At 37.3% G+C, this 18,924-nt stretch overlaps 1 protein-coding gene across 1 annotated transcript; it reads left to right on the forward strand.

Annotated features, from left to right (window-relative positions):
- The first annotated feature begins 143 nt into the window (after positions 1 to 143).
- On the forward strand, positions 144 to 17,811 carry tubg1 (tubulin, gamma 1). Its single transcript, XM_055192251.2, has 11 exons — positions 144 to 819; positions 1,319 to 1,431; positions 3,654 to 3,821; positions 4,347 to 4,415; positions 7,068 to 7,147; positions 7,501 to 7,627; positions 11,460 to 11,546; positions 15,847 to 15,996; positions 16,143 to 16,295; positions 16,371 to 16,532; positions 16,624 to 17,811. The coding sequence occupies exons 1-11, from the start codon at positions 771 to 773 to the stop codon at positions 16,819 to 16,821; spliced, it is 1,356 nt and encodes a 451-aa protein (XP_055048226.1). The 5' UTR covers positions 144 to 770; the 3' UTR covers positions 16,822 to 17,811.
- Positions 17,812 to 18,924: the final 1,113 nt, after the last annotated feature.

Consider the following 18,924-nt stretch of genomic DNA (forward strand, 5'->3'; position numbering starts at 1 on the left):
TTTTATATGTCCTAGCTAGCTGCTAGCTTTAATTCTAACAGTTTTTTGTTTTTCTAGTATTTGTTTTATTCAAGGAATCTCATTAGCTTTTTGGAAATTCCTTCCGCTAATTAATCTAACAGTATGTAACATTTATAGTGGCCATATATACAGGTTTGTGGTCATGTGACTTAGCCTATGGTAAACGCAGCATAAATAAAGCAATTATTTAGTAAACACTTGTAATTTTGCAAGCAGTATGGAGTGTCTACAATTAATTATTTAACGCGTTAATCCTGTTTAAGAGTGAAAATAAAGACAATAAAAAAACGATTTTTGTTTGTATTTGTTGCTAGACAATTAATAATTTAAGGACTATTCAGGCCACGTTTAAATGACAGGTTGTCATTTAAACGTGACCTGAAAACTTTTGCAGGCAAATTTGCGTAAATTTCGCGCAGCTTTGATGGTATTGGCACTACCTTGTTCTGCGTCATTCATTACGTCAAAAGTACTTTTCTAGATCTGCCCTTGTGGTCTTTGTTTACCTTTTCTCTATCGTTCTCTTCTCTAAATCCTGTTCTTTCGGAAATCTTACAAATATTATAGGTTATTAGGTGACGTTTGCAGTGTTTTTGAAAGCTGAAACCGCGCAGGATTCAGCGCATGCGCATTGTGCGGCCGTTAGGCCGTTGTGCTGTTGGAGCGGGAATCCATACACGGTGACGAGAGAGAAACTGTCAGACAGCAACACATCTCTCTGATTAACAAAGCCGAAAAAGCCGGGCAACATGCCTCGAGAAATCATCACCCTGCAGCTCGGACAGTGCGGGAATCAGAGTAAGATTATAACAAATTTTTGATGTTATGATGTATATTTCCTAAGAGTATGGGTGGTCTTTACTACATAAACAGTTAGCTTGCTAGCTATCAACATGAATAGATTCTAATCACTCCGTAAATGAAGTCATACTGTATGATTATGTTCTGTTGAAGCCTATAACGGTTTTGAAAGTTTTCAAATATTGACAGCAAGCTATTTTTTGTTGGTTTATTTCAATCAATAAATAATTAATGTAATTTAAATGTGGCTGCAGTTAATGTCAATGCAGTTAATGTCAAGTAACGTTAATTGTAGTGAAAGCAACTCTGTAGAGACAGTGTGTTTTTAAAACAGTTCTGAACCTTGCTTTGTTTCTGTTTTGTTTACAGTTATTTATAATTCTTGCACTGTGTACCCAGCAATATATAACAGCAATAGCTTGCATACAATTTTTAGTTATATTCTTAAGCATTCTGCATTGATGGATTCAATTGTGTGTCTTTATTCTCTTTGCAGTTGGCTTTGAGTTTTGGAAGCAGTTATGTGCTGAGCATGGCATCAGTCCGGAGGGCATTGTAGAGGAGTTTGCTACTGAGGGTACTGACCGGAAAGATGTCTTTTTTTATCAGGTACATGCAGAAGATGGATTTGCACTGTGCCAAATACCAATCATAAGCCCAACATGTCAAGGGTAGTATATATTTAACAAAATTACATAAACCACAGAGTTTCTTTTTTGATTCTATTTAGATAATCTTTTAATTCTCAATCAAGATTTGTAAAACCTCACTTTTGACTAAATGCGGGTGCGCCATCGCCATCTTTGAGCCACTGAAGCTAATGGTAGTTGTATTGTAAGGGACACGAGTGTGCTGTTTTGACTGGCTTTTTAATGTTTATTATGAAATCCAGAAAGACGTGCATAATATGTGCAGTTAGGGGTTGCCATATTAGCTGGTACAGACACACTGGCTGTTTTTCAATTCCAAGAACGCAAAGAGCAGACTTGCGTTCTCGTGGAGATCGGTCTTGCCAGGCGACCTTGGAAGAACGAATTCAGAAGGTCGCGAGAACAAAGAACGCACTTGTGAGAGCTGAGATGTGTGCGATCTTCCTGTTGGTCACCTGACCTCCCCAGATTTCAGCGCGCAAGTCTGCACTCGATGCATCCTCGATATCAAGAACAAATCCTGGTATTTTCATGCATCCTCTGTACTTGTGTTCTTGAGAATTGGAATTGAACTTCGCTGGTTAATGATGACGTATAGCGAGGATACAAGGACGCAAGATCGCTGAAGAACACATATTGAGAAACAGCCAGTAAATCTCTACAAAACATTTGATCATAATTCACGCACCAGAGCTGAATGTGGATGTGGCAAAAGTGGATCCATGAACTGTATCCACACATCCATCCAGTAAAACCTTTTATAGAAACTGCCAGTGAACAATAAACAGAGTAAATGTTCAAAAACAACAAATTTTATGCTGCCAAAAATATGCTCATTTAGCTGGTTTATTTATTCAATGCGAATACAGTATAGAAATTATACAACATACTGCTAATTAGGTAATGTTGATAATAGTTTTGAATGTGTTTGTGCTTACTTTTATGTTTTAAATTATAAAACAAATTATTTCAAAAGCTCATGTGTCCTTCTTCTGCGTAAAAACCGATGTAGTAATATTTTTAATAAAACGAAGACGATATGTTGTAGACTTTCTCACTGTATCTTATCTATGCTTTTATTGTTGACCCGTCACCCACGAGCAACAACACAAAATGATTTAATAATATATCTCAATATTTTGTATCAGGCCACTTCTTTATTTTATCCTCATATCGGTTATACATTGCAGGTCTAGTAAATATTTACCATAACTGTTTAAACCATGTTTTATGCGTGCTCCCACAACACTGTTTCTACCGACCGGCTTTTGAAACGACTGTTGGCTGGACGACGCTGTGATTCTGAAGAAATTCAAACATCAGAATACAACCCATTTTTGCATTTCTTTTTTCATTATTTGTCATGCAAAGTTTACTCTGTAGATTCACTTATTATTTTACTTAATTTACTATGATTTGATTAAATACTAATTCTAATTTCAAATCATATTTAGGATGGATAGTATGCAGATTGGGATGCAGGGCTAGACTACAATAAGATTGAGTGGAGTTCATATATTGACCACCAGGGGGAGCCTAATCCCAATGTTTGCAACTGTCATGAAGCCATTATTCCTCTGCAGTCTTTCCATGGAGATTTTTTCAGTAGCAGATGGAAACCTAGATGAATTTGAATTAAATGGCATGGCTCTTAGTTTCATTTTTTAAGATCTTCTTAAAAACCAGAATGAGCTATGAGACTGCAGTGAAATCTCATGTTTTTAATAAAATGTATTACATTTGTTTTGTAATGATTGATTGTTTGAATGGATTAATGTTAATTAATGGTGTGGATTACTGTATTATGAGTTACTCCATATTGTTGTGGTGTGAAATTTAAAGGTAACTATAGGTAATGGGCAGGGGTTTTAAAACATTTAAATTTGTCAGGGACCCCCACATATGATGAACCTTTAGCATAGGGACCCCTTTCCTAAAATATGTATCCATATTTTTTATAAACTGTGTTAGATAAATAGTAAGTGTAGCATTATAGATACATCAAATTGTTTACAAACTTAAATAATTGGCTACACATAGACTTTTCACAAATTTGTCTTTTTTTCTTGAAATTTTCTGGGGACCACTTGGAACCTTCTCGGGGTCCCCGTACCCCAGTATGTAAAACTATATAAACGGTCATGTTTACTGATGTTTTCCTGTTTTTGCCTCCCCCTGCAGGCAGATGATGAGCACTACATCCCTCGGGCTGTACTCTTGGACCTGGAGCCCAGGGTCATTCACACCATCCTAAATTCCCCTTATGCCAACCTGTATAACCCAGAGAACATCTATCTGTCTGAGCATGGAGGTGGAGCTGGTAACAACTGGGCCAGCGGCTTCTCACAGGTACTTGGACTGATAGCAAGTGATTTCCCAATATGACAATGAGATAATTTGCAGTTTACTTAATAAGTCTTGACATGTTGATATTTTACATAGTTTAACCATTGATATGGTAATAAAAAACTGTATGTATAATAATATAATATAATTATACCAAAATTAGACAAATTATAGTTTCAAATAGTTTTAAATGCATGTCACTGCTTGAAATCACGTCATGCAAAATACCCAAAAGTTATTTGAGAACAGGATCAGTTACTTAATTCTTTAAGAGTCGGACACTTTTTGTGCACATGTAAAGTACTAAGTTTTAATTTGGCAACTTTCTTTTTGACATTTCCGAACATTTTAAAGCTAAAATACAACATTTCAAATGTATTGTGGCACTGCAAAGTAAAACATTCATAGTTTTGTTCAGTAAGAAATGGTTCCCATGGATTTTTAAAGCTACACTATAAGGCGTCATTAAAATGAACATATTTTCTAAATCTTTTTCAGACAGTTATCTAAAACCTTTGTTTGTTTCAGGGGGAAAAAATCCACGAGGACATCTTTGACATCATCGACAGAGAGGCAGATGGCAGCGACAGTTTGGAGGTATGACTCTTATTAGACAGTAGACTGCATTCACTTACTGCGCTGTTTATATGTGGAAGAACTCGAAGGGGAACTCTTCACTCATAAAGACCCATAAAGTGACGGCTCACGTCAGATTTAGTTCAGGAATAAACACTGGAAAATAACAAAAGTAGGATACGGTAAACTCTGAAACTAAAGGCACACGTATTATGAATGGACTGTTTTACAGTTGTGTGTCATTCATTAATGCTGTTTTTATGTCTTCTGGGAAGAAGCGTTTGGGTTTTTCTGATTTAATTTTTAAACAGAATTAAACACTTTCTGATGATCTCCAGATGGTTAAGTGACGTACTGTTTGACGTACTCTCCTTTTTTCTTCCCTTTTTTCATTCGTTCCTCCTTCTACAGCGCTGGCAGAAACATTTTTAGCATGCGAACTATGACTATGTTTAAATGCAAAGTATATATTATGAATATATATGTATAGGTTTATATAAGAAGTGCCATTTTTTGAACTCTTAATTTACAACCTACAGATGTTTCTCCCGTTTAAAAAAAACAACAGACAGGGTCCCACCCTCTTCTCTGCGTAAACCGTGTTGTATATTTTATTACCCACAATTACTGGTGTGTGCACATGTGTAACTTGTATGTTAGTGGGCGTTAGGGAGTGGTTTAGTGGATTAAGTTATCAGTCATCATCTAGTATTTGCGTGTAGTTTATTGTGCAAATGATCAAACGATAAATGACAGGGAAAAATCTTTTAAAGTGAATTCCTTTGTTTTCTGGTATGCAAGCACTTGATGTATTTCATGGTCGGCTCTAGGACCATGTAGTTATAGGGTTGGTTTGTGTGTCAGATTATACAGTAGAGAAGTGGTTCCCAACGTTTTCCTGGATGACCCCCAACAGTACATTTCTGCTTAACTCAATGTCACTGATTCATCTCATCAGCTCGGTAGTAGAGCGTTCCAAGATTTTGAAATGCTTGTTAGATAAGAGGGACATCTAACGCACTGCAGTTGAGAGCTGGATTAGGGAACAAAGCTAAAAATAAATAAAAAAAGCACTTGATGAAGAAGAATTGTTATAGTTACAGTTCATATTTTGTGTTATACATAAAAGCAAAAGCATAAGGGTGTCAACCACAAATATAAGGGTGAATTATGGCAGTTACCCAGAAACGAAATTTCTGTCATTTACTCACCTCATGTTGTTACAAACCTGTATTAATTTATTTTTCTGCTGAACACAAAGGAAGATATTTTAATAATGCAGCACAATTGACTTCCAAAGTAGGAAAAAAACTACAATGGATGTCAGAGGTGCTCAAAAACGGTTTGGTTACAAACATTGCTAAAAATATGAAGAGTTTGGTTCCAAAACGCAATAAATCCATTTTGACTAATTTGGAGAAAAATGTCTTTTCTATACCAAGAAAGTGAAAAGATGAAAACCACTATTTTATGTTACAAACTTTCACATAGCATCTTTAGGTTATAATAACATTAAAAATTCAAATCCATAATTTGATATTCAAAGATTTATTATAAAAACGGATAATTTTTCAGCAAAATGCTATTTTTTTAATTAATATATAAATGTGCATTCATCTTTGCCATGATATATTCATTTAGTTGACTACTGGTATACACTGATAAAAAAAACATTAATGGCATTAATGAAAACACTTACTTTGTCATATTAAGAACACTGTCATTGCTGCTGTCATGCTTGGGACGTCGTCGCTGAACTTTTTTGACAGTGATCAGCTGTAAAATATTTTGGTCCTGCTCGATTTTCGTTGACTTCGAGTAAAATAATGGAAAGTTTTTCATAAGATGCCTGGGGTCAATGTGTTAGCATGACAGAAGCTTGATGCAGTCGTGTGAAAACAAGCAACAGCCGGCATTCTTTCTTCGCCCGAGTGCCTCCCATGTAAATGATTCGATTTTGATGGATTATGTTTCTTTTCCGCCACAGAAAACCACCACAGGTTTATCAATGCCATCAAAGTATTATTTTGTTTTTGTTTGTTTGTTGGTTACGAAGTACAAAGTAGATGTGGAAAACTAGGACTCTGTGTGTATTCAGCGTGCTGCCATTATTGTTTACAGTGTGTGGAATGGTGCGCTGTGATTGGTTAAGTGGATTTATTGCATTCTGCAGAGAAGAAGGACTGCCGTTTGTCGCGGTTTGGAAGAAAAGATGACAGAATAACACGGCGTATATGGGATTTTGCGTAAAATGAAGAATTTACTTTTTAATACTGACCTGATACAATAATGATTTTGGCGGTAACTAATTTTTATTTATATTTTGTTTATCGCGTTTTGGAACCAAACTCTTCATATCTTCCTTTGTGTTCAGCAAAACAAATAAATTAATACAGGTTTGTGAGTAGGTGAGTAAATGATGCCAGAAGTTTCATTTTTGGGTAAACTTGAGATATTTAGTGCTTAAATTTATTTAAATTAAATAATTCAGATGATTTGACATGAATGCGTGAGACAAGTATTACCCCTAGGGCATTTCTGATTGAACTTTGGTCTATTTCTGACTAAAGCGCAACTAGTTAGCCTGGTCCCCTGTAGCACCCTAAAGCACCTTATCTGTGATGTTACATGTGCATGAACGTTTTTTAAATATGTTCTGTTTGCCTTCTTTAGGGGTTTGTGCTGTGTCACTCCATTGCTGGAGGAACCGGATCTGGTCTGGGGTCTTATCTTCTGGAACGACTGAACGACAGGTGCATGCTCATATCTCCACATAGATGATAAGCTGTTATATAAGAACTATAGCTATATATAGATCTTATCGTATATAGATTAAAACTGTGAAATTTATGAGTGATTTTTGCATTCAACACTCCCTCTGCTGAAGGCTACATCCACACCCTTCGTATTGTTCGTCTAGACTTGCAGCTACAGTATGAAGCGTTTGGGTGGCAGTCAGTATAATTAGAGGGACATGCAGGCATATATCACCAGCTGTAATTACCTCTCTTTAGGGGTGTGTTTAATACCATCGCTCGTGCAGCCTTTAGGGCACACGCGTTACTGTCAAGTTTAAACTTTCCGTCGCTCTGTTCTCTCTGTTTAGGTATCCCAAAAAACTGGTTCAGACCTACTCCGTCTTTCCTAACCAGGATGAGATGAGTGATGTCGTCGTCCAGCCTTACAACTCTCTCCTGACGCTAAAGAGACTGACCCAGAATGCAGACTGTGTGGTGAGAGAGAGCACACATACACGCATGCTGTCTACTAACCTTTGCAGCTGGCCTAAAATTTTGGAAGAGGTCCACAGACGCACACACACACACCGGGACTTTAAATGAATGTATTTCTATGTGAACAGAGCCCTTCTCATACACACAGCTTGCAAGGCTAACTGCACATTTCCTCAGTTACACAATCCACCTCTCCAGACAGACCTTCTTTCTTCTTCTCATGCTTTCGTTTCCCAAACGGCAGCGGATGGAGGAAAGGAGGACAGTTTTGTGTGTTTATCCACTTCTTTACCTCTATTTCCTCCCTATTAGCAACAACTCCGTCCTGGATTTCATTCAATAAAATTATAAAAAGATTAAATGCAGGGCTGTCCATCTGGAACAGAAATGTATATTTGTCAACACTTGCCTTTTTACGTCAGCCTATTGGGTAGATATTTATTCAGAAAATTGATACTGTTGACTTTATGAAGGACTTACAGGTGGTGTGATTAAATTTCTAGCCATCTAGTGGTGAGATTGCGAATTGCAAGCAAAAAACTCATCCCTCAGTTTCAAAACGCATACTGTAGCTGCCACAAGAAAAAAAACATGTTGTCGTCTGAGACAACGTAGGGACGAAACACGCTCTTTTGAAGTTTGTCTGTTTAGGGCTACTGTAGAAACATGAAGGCGACTTCCATGTAAGGGAGCCTGGGATGTATGCAGATAAAAACGTCTCATTCTAAGGTAATAAAAACAATACAGTTTATTATGTAAGGTCTTTATACACCACACATAATATTGTTATGTAAATTATATTGCATTTCTGGCAAGAGATCATTCTAAAAGTTACACAATGTACCTTTAACATCATATTTACATATTATTAAAGGAAAATATTTTACTGTGTTCTTACCTCAACTTAGATGAATTAATAGATACTTATTTTTATTTAATGTGTGCACTTTTAGTCTTTGTGCAGCGTTTCGTGAATGTGTTGGCATTTAGCTTAGCCCCATTCATTCCTATGGGTCCAAACAAAAGTTTTATTTTGTGCCACATACTTACTCGTGTAGCTACTCATGTAAAGTCTTTAAATAGGGAAAACATGGAAGTGTTTGGTGGCTTTTAAATTCATCCATGTTTGGAGCCATAGGAATGAATGGTTAATACATTCACGCTGGCGCTGTACAAAGATTAAGTGTACGCATTGACAAAAGAGAGGTATATATTCATCTGTCTAAGGCTATGTTTACATTAATGCGTTTATGCTTTAAAACGCATTACTTTTGCTACGTTTACGCCTTTCATCTACACTACATCACCGTTTTCGACCCTCATAAACGGATTCGTTCGCAAACGCTGAAGACCCTGTTTTAGTTTGAGAACTCATACGTTGCTCTGAGTGTAAATGAACGTAGACGGAGTCTTATGTAAACGAACAGCTGATATTAACGTGACAGCGCATCATTTTCAAAGTAAAATTATTTTATTGATGTAAATGTTGGTTTGCAACGGAGGTTTTGCCAAAAATAGTAAACATCTACCAACCAGCTATTATAAACGCTATATCGGATTGTTTTAACATGTATCCTTCCTTATAGATAATGCCTGTTTTATATTAATGTTTGAGTATTGTTGGGTTTAATGTGTTTATGTTTTGTTTAAATTTAAAGATAGACTGTAATTTTATACGCCATATAGGCGTTGCAAAGGCCAATATGAAGGGAGAATTGTAATGGGTCAGACATTATTTTCCAGTTTAATGTAAGTTTTGTTTGCTACTTTAAAATGAATTTCGTTTCAGATAATTGGTCTCTTAATTTTAATCGATGCTTTGTTGACAAGTTTTGTGAATATAAATTAATAAAAACAATAAACTCAACGTCATTAATATAATGCTCGTTTAGGCGCTTGGCTTTTAGCTATTTGTGTGTTGCTAGCGGAGGACGTGCACGGACCTCGCACACTTTTAAAAATGAATGCAATAAGCATTTCTGGTAGGCTAAAGCAATACTTCACTTCTTACTATATGTTTGATTGAAGTTTGCATTTGCTGAAATTTATTTTTGCTTCAAGCTCGCTACTGTTTAGAATGCTTTCTTTTTAAATCATAAAGACCTTTCTGTTTAGTTATAAAATCTAAATTAACCTATTAATCATATTAATATGTTGTAGGGGGGGCTGGAACAGTATAAGTGTTTATGTTTTGTTTAAATTTAGTTAGCTTACGAAAGATAGACTGTAATTTTAAACGCAATATAGGCGTTGTAAAGGCCAATATGAAGGGAGAATTGTAATGGGTCAGACATTATTTTCCAGTTTAATGTAAGTTTTGTTTGCTACTTTAAAATGAATTTCGTTTCAGATAATTTGTCTCTTAATTTTAATCGATGTTTTGTTGATAAGTTTTATGAATATAAATTAATAAAAACAATAAACTCAACGTCATTAATATAATGCTCGTTTAGGCGCTTGGCTTTTAGCTATTTGTGTGTTGCTAGCGGAGGACGTGCACGGACCTCGCACACTTTTAAAAATTAATGCAATAAGCATTTCTGGTAGGCTAAAGCAATACTTCACCTCTTACTATGTTTGATTAAAGTTTGCATTTGCTGAAATTTATTTTTGCTTCAAATTTGCTACTGTTTAGTACTGTTCACTTGAATGATTTCTTTTTAAATCATAAAGACCTTTCTGTTTAGTTATAAAATCAAAATTAACCTATTAATCATATGGATATGTTGTAGGGGGGAAATAGAACAGTAAAAGACTTTCCCAAACACATTTTTATAGGTTCAAAAATAGTGTCTGTTATAGTTGCCAGCAAAGGACCCAGGTATGACTATTTGTCAATATCGCACACCCCTAGGCTGCGTAAACGTGCAAAGGTAAGCTATTATTAGAGTAATAAGTTATTTTACACTTATATGCGCATGCCCAGTTACGTGATTGGTCATGTTTCATGCGTTTATGGTGGTGTATAGTGTGGATGAAGATTCTTTTAAAAATGCCAGTATAAACGAGGATCGTTTTCATTTTAAAATGCCGTTTTAAAACGCAAATGCTCTAATGTAAACATGGCCTAAGTTGAGATAAGAACATAGTAAAATATTGAAAAACAGTGATGTGTTCCTTTAACAGTATATTATATTAGGCCTTACTCAACATTATGTCATTTAAGACCTGTATGCTGTTGTTATCTTCCTGGAACATTACAACACTACAGTTTTTCCATTAAATAAAGGATGTCATCACCGGCAAAACAACACTGCTTTTTGTGTGTAGTAGCCAGATGTTTAAGAGTAAATTTGGTCTTTATTAACTCATTGAGTATTCATGATAGTCTTGGTGTGTTTTCAGATATGATTTTTCTTATTTTTAGTCTCATTGCAGTTAAACCTTGCTTAAGGTATGACATTACCCCTAACATTATTCATATCTTTAGCAAATATCTGCAGTGGAGAATAGATTGGGCATGAGTGTAGCAAATGTTATTAGTAAGGGTTTATGAATATTGTGTTTCTTGCAGCTGTCTGCTAGTTTCATTCCTGTGTCAAGCTTATATAATAACCTTAGTGATAGTCAGCACAAAAATATAATGGCTAATCGAGGGCAATGACTTTCTGCTTTTAATCCGTTTCTTACTGATACTTAAATAATGCTCAGTTAATTCTGCATTAACTCTTATGATGCAATATTTTCTCTTTGTAATCTGTCTATTTAACAGGGATATTTTCTTGCAGCATCTGGTGGAAAAGAAACACTCATTCACATACATCATATCATGTACAGATGCACGATAAATATGAATGTGATGGCAACAAACAGTCTGTCTCTGTTCTCTCAGGTGGTGTTGGATAACACGGCTTTGAACAGGATCGCTACAGACCGGCTGCACATTCAGAACCCTACGTTCTCTCAGATCAACCAGCTGGTGAGTATTTAAATGACATCCTGTGTCTGATCCTTCTTCTGGAATCACACGGCTATCAGTAAAACTGCATAATAAATCACTGAATAATAAAAAACGTAAATGCATCAATATTTTTAAAGGGGACATATCACGAAAATGTGACTTTTTAATGTTTAAGTGCTATAATTGGGTCCTCAGTGCTTCTATCAACCTAGAAAATGTGAAAAAGAACAACCCAGAAACTTAGTTTTGGTAAGCCATGTGAAAAATAGGTCATTGAAATTTGGCCCCCCTTGTGATGTCATAAGGGGATAATAGTGCCCCTTAATTTGCACTATCCAACCACAGCACTGCAGTTAAGTGCAGAGATCAGCTTATTTGCATTTTAAAGGACACACATAAATCTGCACATTTTTGCTCACACAAAGTGGCAATTTTAACATGTTGTCACAAGGTTGCCAAACAAGTTAAATGTCTGCATTGTTGATAAAAGTTCAAGTTTGTTTCATACATCAGACTCTTTTTGCGTATCTGAGAATTTAAGGAATAGGCCATTTTCTTAAAAAAAATTCAGATAATTTACTCACCACCATGTCATCCACCATGTCTTTCTTTGTTCAGTCGGAAAGAAATTGTTTTTTGAGGAAAACATTCCAAGATTTTTCTTATTTTAATGAACTTTAATAGACCCCAACACGTAACAGTTTTAATGCAGTTCAAAACTGCAGTTCCAAAGGACTCTAAACGACCTCAAACGAGGCACAAGGGTCCTATCCAGCGAAACGATTGTCATTTTTGGCAAGAAAAATAAAAATTATGCACTTTAAAACCACAACTTCTCGTCTTTCTCCGGTCATCAAGTAATACGTCATGACGTCAAGAGATCACGGATGACGTATGCAAAACTACGCCCCAGTGTTTACAAGTGTGGAGAAAGAGGACCGTTCAGATGTTGTTGTATGTTGAATGATACTAATTAATGTCTTTGTGTCAGTTTATTGTTTAAAATGGTCAGCAAATGTGCGTATCATATATGTAACACGTGACTTTTGCACGGCATTACGCAATTACGTGAGGTCGCACTTGCGCGTCACATAGCCAGAGGAAGAAGAGAAGTTGTGGTTTAAAAGTGCATAATTTTTTATTTTTCTTGGCAAAAAGGACAATCATTTCGCTAAATAAGACCCTTATGCCTCGTTTGAGAGTGTTTAGAGTCATTTAAAACTGCAATTTTAAACTGTTATGTGTTGGGGTCCATTAAACTCCATTAAAATGAGAAAAATCCTGGAACGTTTTCCTCAAAAAACATAATTTCTTCTAGACTGAACAAAGAAAGACATCAACATTTTGGATGACATGGTGGTGAGTAAATTATCTGAATTTTTTTGGATTAATCTCTTAAATTTATTTGACATACATGAATGAATGATATTTCCAATACAGAACTGTCTGTTTCTGTCAAGATGTCTATGTATGTAATGTCTGCCATAAGTCTTTAATCTATATTAAGTATCTGAACCTGTTCTGTAAGACTCAAGTCATAAGACCTCTGTCCTCTGACGTTTGTTAGAACCAGACATGTGACTTTGTTTATTGCAGTCTGACGTACATAATTAAATGCTTGAGGTACTGCAGCTTATAAAGGCTTATAGGGTATTGTACCTAAAGTTGTGTCTGTACCTAGAGTGCATATTCTGCATATTGTTTTTTGTTTCATGTCCAAACACCATCAGGTATATGTGCACTGAATAAGAAGAGATTATAAGCATAAATGATAGTGTAATGTCACTCACTGACACTGATTCTAGATATTTTAAAGCATTTATACACAAAAACCAAATTGACACTTCAGTCTGTTTAGTTGAAATTAAAGGGCTGCATTCATCTGGCCTTAGGCATCCAAGCCAAAGCAAGTCTGTGTCTTATAAAGCCCATTTCTACAGCAAAGAGGAAGTTGTCTGGCGTGGTTCATTTTGGGACAGTATCACTGGGACAGTCACTTCTCATATATTTATCAGGGTTAAGCCCTGGCAGTTCTCCTCTGATAAGCCATGCATTCTCAAAACGAAAAACAGACTCCGCTTTGACCTTGCAAACACAGCGTAATAAAATTACAACAGTGAAAACGTTAGCAGGAGAGTGCTGCTTGTGTAGCTTAAACTTGATTGATTCGAAATATCTTAGCACAGCTAAACGGTTATACATTAAAAGGATGAAATTATTGTTCAGAAAGTGAATCCAGTTGAACTCAGCGACCTGGCGTATCACATTTTCGCAGCTAAGCGCTAAAATAATAAATAACCATTGACACTCCTGTCATTCGCTGTGTGCCACCTCTTCTACGCCTCTTCTTAAAGGCGCAGTGTGTAGATTTTAGTGCTGAGATTGCGAATTGCAACCAAAGGCTCAGTCCACAGCTCACCACTTTCTTTGCGAAACGCATAGAGAAGCTACGGAAGCCGCCATAGGACAAAAATGTCATCGCCTGAGACAACATACGGACGATTGTCCGTTTAGGGCTACTGTAGAGTCGTGGCGGTGCAAAATAGCGACTTCTATGTAAGGGGATCCACGGTGGGTTATGGCTGTGAAATCTCACCGGATGATCGCTGCTTTTCATCTTAAGGGCGTTTTATTTTTAAAAGAATAGCGGAGTTCACACCACAACTATAATGATAAAGATATAATGAACGATATCATTGGGATCACTTTCCTGGTGATTTCCCCCCCACCTGATGAACGATAAACTATTGGCAGCCAATCAAATCTATTTGAACTTCAAGTGCATGCGCACTTGAAATGACAGTGAAGCTCATTGCTGAGGTCTTTAAAATAAAATTACTTCAGGTATCCAGCGCTGATGCAGATAAATTGACTACGTAGTGCTTTTTATTTTACTACATTAAGTACGCCAAAAGGTAAGAGATTACACAAACTATTAGATTCACTGTTTACGAGTTAGGCGAAACGTAGCGTGTTGAGGACATCTGCTGGTTACCCGCTGTGTAAATGCCACACGAACAGCATATTTACATATTCAGTGACATGTAAAGAATTGCAAAAGTTTTTTTTTTACAGGAAATATGCAATATTAAAGGAGCAGTGTGTAAATTTTAGGCATCTAGTGGTGAGGTTATGAATTGCAACCAACGGCACAGCCCACTGCTCACCCCTCACTTTTGAAACACACAGAGAAGCTACAGTAGCCGCCACCGGAAAAACATGCCATCATCGTAGACAATTTAGTAAAAAGAACTTTGTCCGTTAAGGGCTTCTGTAGAAACATGGCGGCACAAAATGGCGACTTGCACCGAGGGTCCCCTTACATGGATGTAGATAAAAATGTCTCATTCTAAGGTAATAAACACATAATGGTTCATTATGAAAGGTCTTTATATACCCCTGATAATATAGTTTTGTATATTATTTTGCATTTCTGTCAAAAGATCCTTCTAAAGCTTACACACTGCACCTTTAACTCTTTCACCGCCAGCATTTTTCATGATTTTCACAGAAGTTGAATGCCTTCCAGAAAATGCTCCTTTTTAAATATATAAACATACAATATATGAAATAAAAGAACAAACCCTCTGCTTTCAAACAAAAAAATCTGTTTTGTCCTACCTTCACGTGTTCTGTTTTTATCACCTCTCAAATATGTGTAGGTTTCATCAAAAACACCAAATTTTGAGCAAAAAGCTGAGATGATTCCATGTTTTTGAAGGACTTTTGATAGAGATCAGATGCAGAGCGATCTTTAAAACATACACGGACATACAGCTGTTTGCCCTAGGGCAATACTTCCGGTTTTTATAAGTCCACCTGGTGGATAATAGCGGTATTGCAGATTGATGAGATAACTCGTCAATGGCGGGGAAAGAGTTAAAGGCAGGTGATTTGCGCGAGTGAGCGAATAAATGTATCGTTATCGTTCGGTGATGTGGACGCTAATATAGTTATCGTTATAATGTGAACGGCTCTTTAGTCCTAACCCTAAACCCAACATTTCACAGGATCTAAGCCGTAGCTGTATACTATCTAGCCGGAACTGCTGTTTTTCATCCTAATCCTTTCCACAAACCTGACCCTAAACCCAACATCTTGCGAGGTTTGGTCCATATGGTGAACTTAAACAAAACAGTGCATTTACATGAAGTGTGACCAGAATGCTAATAGAAAACCAGTTTCTCCAGTCCAGGCTATTGTGCTGCTTTTACATACATCAGAGGACCCTACTGTATAGTTAGCACACCCAAGAAATCCAGTATTTCAGTTCAGTGCACTTACTAACTAAGTTTCATTCTTTAATCTCTTCAAACAGGTGTCCACTATAATGTCAGCGAGCACAACTACCCTCCGTTACCCCGGGTACATGAACAATGACCTTATTGGTCTGATTGCATCACTTATTCCCACTCCCCGCCTTCACTTCCTCATGACTGGATACACACCACTGACCACCGATCAGTCGGTAAGTTGAGTGCATCCAGCGTTCAAATTTGCATGAAGATCTTTTGGAAAAATGTAAATCAACTTGAGACAAACCAGTGACACACTTTTCAAGAGCAGCATGTTCACAATTTCACACACTTACTTGATATTGGCTCTTTTGGTTAGGTGGCCAGTGTGAGGAAAACTACAGTTCTGGATGTGATGAGGAGGCTACTACAGCCCAAGAACGTCATGGTGTCCACAGGCCGAGACCGTCAGACCAATCACTGCTACATTGCTATTCTCAACATCATTCAGGGAGAGGTGGACCCTACACAGGTGTGTGTTTTAGAGGGATAAATGCATTTGAATGGAGTCAAGATTCAGAGCTATAAATGCAATTTTTTCTGTCAGGTTCATAAGAGCTTGCAGAGGATCAGAGAGAGGAAGTTGGCTAGTTTTATCCCATGGGGTCCAGCTAGCATCCAAGTAGCGCTGTCTCGCCGATCTCCCTACCTGCCTTCAGCCCACCGGGTCAGTGGTCTTATGATGGCCAATCACACCAGCATCTCCTCGGTAAGTCCCATGTTTGTACCGACTGTTTTTTTAGTAAGTTTATCATAGTTTGGAGACGTTAGACTTTCTAATCTTTCTCCTTGTTCTTCAGTTGTTTGAGCGTACCTGTCGTCAGTACGATAAGCTGAGAAAGAGAGAAGCTTTCCTCGAACAATTCAGGAAGGAGGACATATTCAAGGAGAACTTTGATGAGCTGGATAACTCTCGCGAGGTGGTCCAGCAGCTTGTAGACGAGTACAGTGCCGCCACACGTCCTGACTACATTTCCTGGGGCACACAAGAGCAATGAAAACACCCAAAGCTCTTGATGCACCAGATTTAACAAGAACAAGGCCGTAAACTGATCCTGTCAAACATGAACTTATTCTACTAGCAAACAGCAGAAGTGATGTGGTAAATGCACCTGTGAACCAGAAAATCATGTTCATAAGCCCATCATCATCATCCTCACTGTACTGTTACTTCAGAGCTACTCATGTAAGAACGTTTTACATACCTGTAATTTTCATCTGTTTACTGGCCAACCCGGTGCCTCTTTTTCACTCTTTACCTGTCCTTTATTTCATGTTTATTTTTCTTGGTCAGTCAGTTTAATGCTCTCAAGTCTATTTTTGTAATGCACTCTTCTGCACAAAATCTACATCAATGTCAAGGTGATGCCCAGTGGCCTGCTCACAAGCCTTCATGACCACACACATTTCGGGTAGATAAGACTGGGTGGTCTTAGATGAATGTAACTGTAGGAGGGAGCGTGAAAGATTAAGCTTCTTAGAAAAAAAGACAAAAAGTAGCTTATGAGTACACAGTCTTACTCCCTCGTATTCACGCATGCATGCTTTTAGACAAAAAAGCACTTGCTTTCAGGGCATAGACAATGATTGTGGGTGAATTTTTTTCTTTTTTTTTTATAAACCACTTCTTGCAGATTACACTTGAAAAGATAATCTTAAGTGTATCAACAATGTCAAGTGGTATACTTAAATACATCCTCAAATCAGTGATGTTACCTCAAAGTATGGCGAACTCAATCATTCACATACTGTAACAACTCAAATGCCTTGTGTTTCCAAGAGTTATATATATATACTAGTGCTTGATTTTCTTACATACTGGGAAAATCTTGTACCTTCTGTGTGGACCTCTCATGCTAATATTCTTGCTCTACCATGTGTTGTTGTTGTTGTTGTTGTTGTTATTATTATATTGTGTACATAGTTTGGAGTCAGACCTGATGAAGTATAAATTTCACGAGATTTAATAAATGTTTTTCTACAAGGAACATTTCCATGATTTTTGTGTTTTATCCATGTGTTAAAATGCTGATTACTCATTACAGTAAATTTTTACATGTAGTACGCGAGAGTCTGCGTACAGTGCGTGTGCTGCAATTTGGGTCATCGGCACCGCCAGATTTTTGAAATCTTGCGTTGCACGCCTGGTTCGGACCACCGGTGATTAGCAGTAGCAGAGTGACACAATCTCAAGCCTCATTCACATTAGCAGCGACTAGCAGTAGCATAGCGACGCGATCTCATTGATTTCAGTAGAAGCTTGGGGACTGGATGTGCGTGTCCAGTTGCGCGACAGTTGAGACTTTATGCAAATTATGAGCGCTATCTGGAGCTACTACTAATGAGAGTGGTCGTCCATCTCTTGTACTGGAGTGGATGTTACTCATTTGTTTATGACAACCAGATTTAGAAACGCCCCCTAACGACCTTTTTAAAAGAGACGAGTGACACACATCAACAAAGTCGCTTGTAATGGGAATGCAGCTTTATTTATTTCAATGGAAGCTAGGCAACTTTTAGAGCTGGGCAAAAAAATCGCCTGCGACTCTTGTGCGTTTCTCACCAGTAAAGCCAGTTCGGTGATTAGTAGTAAATTACCTGCTTTCAGACGGAGCGGCATTTACTACACAAAGCTGTATTTCACAAAGAAAATAGGCAAAATTTCATATAATATAGGAGGTGATTTCCCACAATTGTGACACTTTTTTTCGATGTTCTCTGTGAAATTCGGCTCTGTGTAGTAAATGCCGCTCCATCTGAAAGCAGCTGATGGCGATTTACTACTTAACACCAAACAGGCTTAACTAATGAGACTGCATGAGAATCGGAGAGTTTTTTTGCCAGCTCTAGCGACTTTCGACGACATAAGCGAAAGTGACTGTTGGCGACGAAATGGGCGCGTCTAGCTATGTGAAAAAGTAAAGAGAAGTTTAACTTTATGCAAATGATGAGTGGTTTTTGGGAGTGACTACCAATGAGAGGGAAGCAGTGGAGTTCACGTCATCCATCTCTCGTCAGTTACTAGAGTGGACGGTACTCATTTGTTTATGACAACCAGATTTAGAAACGCCTCCTACAACCTTATTGAAAGAGACGAGCGA

Source organism: Misgurnus anguillicaudatus, chromosome 19, assembly GCF_027580225.2.
Source record: "Misgurnus anguillicaudatus chromosome 19, ASM2758022v2, whole genome shotgun sequence".
Lineage (NCBI taxonomy): Eukaryota > Metazoa > Chordata > Actinopteri > Cypriniformes > Cobitidae > Misgurnus > Misgurnus anguillicaudatus.

What these genes read in the sequence shown, in the direction of transcription:
- tubg1 (XM_055192251.2), top strand. Translation starts at nt 771, where the DNA reads ATGCCTCGAGAAATCATCACCCTGCAGCTCGGACAGTGCGGGAATCAG. An exon ending in GAGAGGTGGACCCTACACAG is followed by an intron (nt 16,296 to 16,370) that starts GTGTGTGTTTTA and finishes TTTTTCTGTCAG; the next exon opens with GTTCATAAGAGCTTGCAGAG. An exon ending in ATCACACCAGCATCTCCTCG is followed by an intron (nt 16,533 to 16,623) that starts GTAAGTCCCATG and finishes CTTGTTCTTCAG; the next exon opens with TTGTTTGAGCGTACCTGTCG.